Source organism: Hyperolius riggenbachi, chromosome 4, assembly GCF_040937935.1.
Source record: "Hyperolius riggenbachi isolate aHypRig1 chromosome 4, aHypRig1.pri, whole genome shotgun sequence".
Classification (NCBI taxonomy): Eukaryota; Metazoa; Chordata; class Amphibia; order Anura; family Hyperoliidae; genus Hyperolius; species Hyperolius riggenbachi.
In genome coordinates, this window is record NC_090649.1 from 227,492,809 (window position 1) to 227,498,901 (window position 6,093).

General features: G+C 44.2%; 1 protein-coding gene across 1 annotated transcript in view; it reads left to right on the forward strand.

Moving 5' to 3' along the window:
- Positions 1-5,014, forward strand: part of BAG2 (BAG cochaperone 2) — a 74,755-nt gene extending 69,741 nt beyond the window's left edge. Inside the window, exon 3 of the mRNA XM_068279368.1 lies at positions 4,367-5,014. Within this exon, the coding sequence (XP_068135469.1) occupies positions 4,367-4,764 (398 nt within the window). The 3' untranslated portion in view covers positions 4,765-5,014. The remainder of the gene's footprint in view (positions 1-4,366) is intronic.
- Positions 5,015-6,093: the final 1,079 nt, after the last annotated feature.

The following is a 6,093-nucleotide window of genomic DNA, read 5'->3' on the forward strand; positions in this document are numbered from 1 at the left end:
AGCCAGGATTGCAGCAGAGAGTGACAAAAACAGCACAGAGGGGCACAGAGGAACATAAGGAATAGAATGGTATGCTTTTTATTGTAAGAATATTAGAGTACAGATTCTCTTTAAGCAACAATAAAGTAGCCCCCCATGACTGCAGTCTGGAAAGGGTGTCTGCAGGGCCGGCCTTAGGTTTCACATCGCCCTGAGCGAAACCTGAATTTGGTGCCCCCCTCTTCATCCTACACACACACATGCACGCACACGCTTTGCACCGAGCATAATAGCCGTGGTCTGTCCCCCCCCCCCCCAAAAAAAAAAATGCCCTCAGACTCAGTATAGGCAGGTAACCAGCTATAGATGCCCTTAGCATAGGATCTTATGTTTTTAGGTGTCCTAAATATAGGTAGCCAAGCATAGGTGCCCCCAGTATAGGAAGTTAGCTATAGGTCCCCCCATAGGTAGCCAGGCATAGGTATCTCCAGTATAGGTAGCCAGGTGTTGGTGCCCTCAGTATAGGTAGCCAGGCATAGGTGCCCTCAGTATAGGTAGCCAGGCATAGGTGCCCTCAGTATATGTAGCAAGCCATAGGTGCCCTCAGTATAGGTATCCAGGTGTAGGTGCCCTTAGTATAGGAAGCCAGCTATAGGTGCCCCCAGTATATGAAGTCAGGTGTAGGCCCCCTCTGTATAGGTAGTCAGGCATAGGTGCCCTCAGTATAGGTAGCCAGGTGTAGGTGCCCTCAGTATAGGAAGCAAGCTATAGGTGCCCCCAGTATATGAAGTTAGGTGTAGGCCCCCTATGTATAGGTAGCCAGGCATGGGTGCCCTCAGTATAGGTAGCCAGGTATAGGTGCCCTCATTATAGGTAGCCAGGTGTAGGTGCCCTCAGTATAGGAAGCCAGCTATAGGTGCCCCCAGTATATGAAGTCTGGTCAAAGGCCAGTGTTCCAACATTTTATGGCTAGTGTAGTTGCCCCCAGTCCCCCCTTCTGCGTTCCCCCTCCAGATAGTTTTAATGCATAGCAGGCTGAGGCGGGGAATTTACTCACCTGTCATCCGCGTTCCAGCGCCGACGTCCCTCTTCTCTCCCTGCTTCTTCCCGCCTCCTCTCCGACTGTAATTAGGATGAGACTACAAGAAAATGGCCGCCGATGTCCGCATTTGCGACACTGTTCTGTGCGCCACACTGTTCTGTGCGCGGCGTGCCGCCCATGCGCCCTTGTAAGCTGGCGCCCTGAGCGACCGCTCCGATTGCTCAGGTCAAAGGCCGGCCATGGGTGTCTGTCATGAAGCTTGAAAACTCATGAGACGTCTCTTGTCACGTCTCTACTCAGAAAAAGGAGGGACAAGAGAGTGCCTCTATGGTGTATCACATACATTTCATTCAGATTGCAAATTGCACGGACAAGATAAATTTGCAAGCATATCATACATGCTCAATGTTCCACTCCTCGATTCCATGGTAGGTCTGGAGTCCACGCAAGCTCCGTGTGCCGGGTTATAATGACGACGCGTTTCAACACGCCAGTGTGTCATTGTCAAGTCAGGATTATAACTCGGTGGAGGATGTGGCAGGCTCGGCAAATTCCCAAGAGATTTCATCGTGAAATTGATCAGGAATTGGCCTGCGGTGTATATGCAGCTGACAAATCTCTTTCCGATCAGATTTGGTATGGCTACCTTAAAGAGAACCTGAACTGAAAATAAAAAGTCAAAATAAACATACACAGGTCATACTTACCTCCCATGTAGTCTACTCATCAATCTTTCTCCTCTCCTGCGTCCTGTTTGTCTGCTGTGATCAATGGAATTCTCTGTCCTCCATTTTAAAAATGGTCATTACCCCATAACAGCTTCCTGGTCAGCATACTGTTAAACTGTTATATCGCCCACTTGAGCCATAGGGAAACATGGACATTACAATACAATACTACAATAACATTTCTATAGTGCTTTTCTCCCATAGGACTCAAAGCGCTTAGGCTCTCTCAGATTCAGTAGTTGGTAGTAGAATGAAGTATTCACACAACAAAAGTTATATTTCTGCAAATGCCAAACTGAACAGGTGGATGTTCAGTCTGGATTTAAACACGTCCAGGGATGGAGCTGTCCTGATCTGTTGAGGTAAGGAGTTCCAAAAGCATGACAGAAGGCTCTGGGACCAAAAGTTTCCAAGTGGACTCTGGGTATGACTAGATTGTTTGAACCTGTGGATCTGAGAATGCAGGGATTTCTACGCAGCTGCAACATATCTTTCATGTATCCAGGGCCCAGATTATTCAGGGATTTAAATGTCAGTAGGCCGATCTTGAATAGGACCCTCCATTCTATAGGTAGCCAGTGAAGGGAGTGCAGGACTGGCGTTATGTGGCAGTGACGGGGTTGGTTGGTTAGCAGTCTGGCAGCAGTATTCTGTATCAGCTGTAGGCGATACAAGTCCTTTTTTGGAAGCCAGTGTAGAGGCCTTGCACATTCAATTGTAACTTACAACAGCTGATATATAACTGACAGCAACTGATATATTTCAGTTCTGACAAAATATTGTCAGAACTGGAAGGGATCACTGTAAGAAGAAAATGGTGAGCTTCTGAGAGGAACTGATGGTGAGGTAAGTATGTAATATTCATTTGCAGCTACATCATGTGTGTATTTTAAATCATTTTTCTCAGTTCAGGTTCCCTTTAACAGTCAAGAATGCCTGCCTCATGCAGTGATATTTTCAAGCAGCTCAGTCTGTGCCCCACCCTTTAGTATGAATAGCGTGAGCATGCTGGAGCCACCAGCAACTTCCAGCCTGTATTTAAACAGGAGCAGTAGTGAAAATAACGTAACAAATAATTTTTTTTTACAATGATTATTTATAAATGACTTAGTCAGTGTTTGCACATTGTAAAATCTTTCCTCTCCCAGATTCACATTCTGAAGTTTATCATGGGTGGCAACATCTGCCACATAGATAAATAGTCAAAAGAAGGTAGATCAGCGCATCACCAGGCCGCCTCAGATTGGTATACCTACAGAGATGCTATGGGCCCCCTGAGACAACAAATGCACCTTGCATGCAAGCTATTGTGGAAACTAACATCCTCCAATGGTAGTGAGGTGCATTTCATCTGAATGAAGGGTGTGTACTTAGTCTATTAGTAGTCCTTGCACACTTCCTGCTGGTAGTCATATGGATGCAGTCTGCCCTAAGTGGCGCTGTCTACATAGGTAAATAGCCTCAGCTAAGCATCACTGGGAGGGTGAGATTACGTACCAATATACAGCAATATATTGCTATAGGAAGTGTTTCTGAAGCCTCATACATGCGCTCAACAAAAGTTTTTTAAATGCAAAATTATCAAACAACTTGAAGAAGTTGGACAACTTTTGTCAAGTAATATATCACCGATAAGAGGCGACCAACAACTAATAAGATGCAGCTGAAGTCAAAAGATTTTTGTTGAGCGTGTGTATGAGCCTTGAGGCTAAAACCAGGAAAATTACTGTAAAAAGAAGTATCCTGAATAATTTACTGCATTCTGCCATATGTCACTAAAGGGTTTCTAAGGTCTCTGAAAATAAAAAATGAAATGCTTACCTCAGTAGGGGAAAGCCTCTGGATAGTTTCCCATCTTGATTTCACCGTTGCCATGTCAGGACCCTCTGAACATACCAGAGCGTGTTGGATATCTGCTCATGGCCTTGGTCCCCTTTGTGTATAAGCATGGCCGTACCGCACATATATGAGTGCGACCGCATCTGGTCAGTAAGCCAAAGCTGCCTATTCTTGGCGTGCACAAAGTGGAGTGCGGTTGTAAATTTATAGGCTTCCCGACCAGTGGTGCTGGGGTCAAGGAGGACAAGATAAGCCTCAGGAGCATCCAGAGGCTTCCCTCTATTGAGGTATCTACCTTTTTTTCTGAGACCACCAGTTTGCTTTCACTTAGCTGGGCTGCTTCAAGTAAAGGGACCACATTTTTACAGTGGAGTTTTTAGGAACACAAGCCACCTTTGAAGTAAAGGGACCACATTTTTACAGTGGAGTTTTTAGGAACACAAGCCACCTTTGAAGTAAAGGGACCACATTTTTACAGTGGAGTTTTTAGGAACACAAGCCACCTTTGAAGTAAAGGGACCACATTTTTACAGTGGAGTTTTTAGGAACACAAGCCACCTTTGAGGTAAAGGGACCACATTTTTACAGTGGAGTTTTTAGGAACACAAGCCACCTTTGATGAAAATACTTTTGTTTTTGAAGCCTGCAGATGGTGTATTTTGAAATCTGTTTGAAGTTTCCCTTTAATAAGTAAATACATTATCTATTTGAATATAGCTTTGATGATGGGTATTTTTGTACAGCTATGAAGTTACTTATAAGTTGTTGATTTTTGCAGGAGAAAGAGAAGAACTGACTATAACAGCAGATAGGCTGATGGGTCGCACAGTGACTGTGGAGGTCTCCGTGGAAACCATCAGGAATCCACATCAAGCTGCATCTCTAGAACAAGCCAGCAAGGTGATTGATGAGATTCTGAAGAAAGTCATGGACAACATGGAAGCTGGCAGACAGCAGCTGATGTCTCTGTATGGAGCTTGCACTTCAGATGTTCCACCTGGGCCCATAGATCAGAAGTTCCAGTCCATCATTATTGGATGTGCGCTTGAGGATCAAAAGAAGATTAAAAGGAGACTGGAGACTCTTATTAGGAATATTGACAGCTCAGAGAAGTCTATCACACTGCTGGAGAACCAGAAGCAGAAGTCAGCCGCTCAGCAGAACAGTAAAGAGTAGCACGACTGTGGCCTCTGAGCCTCTTGTGGTCCACAGCACACAATACTGTAGAATTCACATACACTGAGTGCAAAGCTTGAATCTATGTACATGTCTTCCTAGGAAAAGCTGTATCTAGGAAATGTGTACCAGGTGTCTGCAAACCAAGCAAAAACCCATTTTGTTGGTTGAATGTTCTCATGAAGCAGTGAGGAATTAGTCCAGATCTCTTATTTGTTATCTTACTCACATTAAAGGACACCTGAAGTGAGAGGGATACAGAGGCTGCCATATTTATTTCCTTCTAAACAATACAAGTTGCCAGGCTATCTTGCTGATCCTCTGCCTCCAATACTTTTAGCCATAGACCCTGAACAAGCATGCAGCAGATCAGGTGTTTTTGACATTATTGTCAGATCTGACTGGATTAGCTGCACTTGTTTCTGTTGTTATTCAAATACTACTGCAGCCAAATACAGGATCTTCTAAAAAAAATTAGCATATTGTGATAAAGTTCATTATTTTCTGTAATGTACTGATAAACATTAGACTTTCATATATTTTAGATTCATTACACACAACTGAAGTAGTTCCAAGCCTTTTATTGTTTTAATTTTGATGATTTTGGCATACAGCTCATGAAAACCCCAAATTTCTATCTAAAAAAATTAGCATATTTCATCCGACCAATAAAATAAAAGTGTTTTTAAAACAAAAAAAAGTCAACCTTTAAATAATTATGTTCAGTTATGCACTCAATACTTGGTCGGGAATGCTTTTGCAGAAATGACTGCTTCAATGCGGCGTGGCAGGGAGGCAATCAGCCTGTGGCACTGCTCAGGTGTTATGGAGGCCCAGGATGCTTCGATAGCGGCCTTAACCTCATCCAGAGTGTTGGGTCTTGTGTCTCAACTTTTTCTTCACAATATCCCACAGATTCTCAATGGGGTTCAGGTCAGGAGAGTTGGCAGGCCAATTGAGCACAGTAATACCATGGTCAGTAAACCATTTACCAGTGGTTTTGGCACTGTGAGCAGGTGCCAGGTCATGCTGAAAAATGAAATCTTCATCTCCATAAAGCTTTTCAGCAGATGGAAGCATGAACCCACTTTTGAACCAGAAACAGCGGCAGAAGCGCCTGACCCGGGCTACAGAGAAGCAGCCCTGGACTGTTGCTCAGTGGTCCAAAGTACTTTTTTCGGATGAAAGCAACCTTTACATGTCATTCAGAAATCAAGGTGCCAGAGTCTGGAGGAAGACTGGGGAGAGGGAAATGCCAAAATGCCTGAAGTCCAGTGTCAAGTACCCACAGTCAGTGATGGTCTAGGATGCCATGTCAGCTGCTGGTGT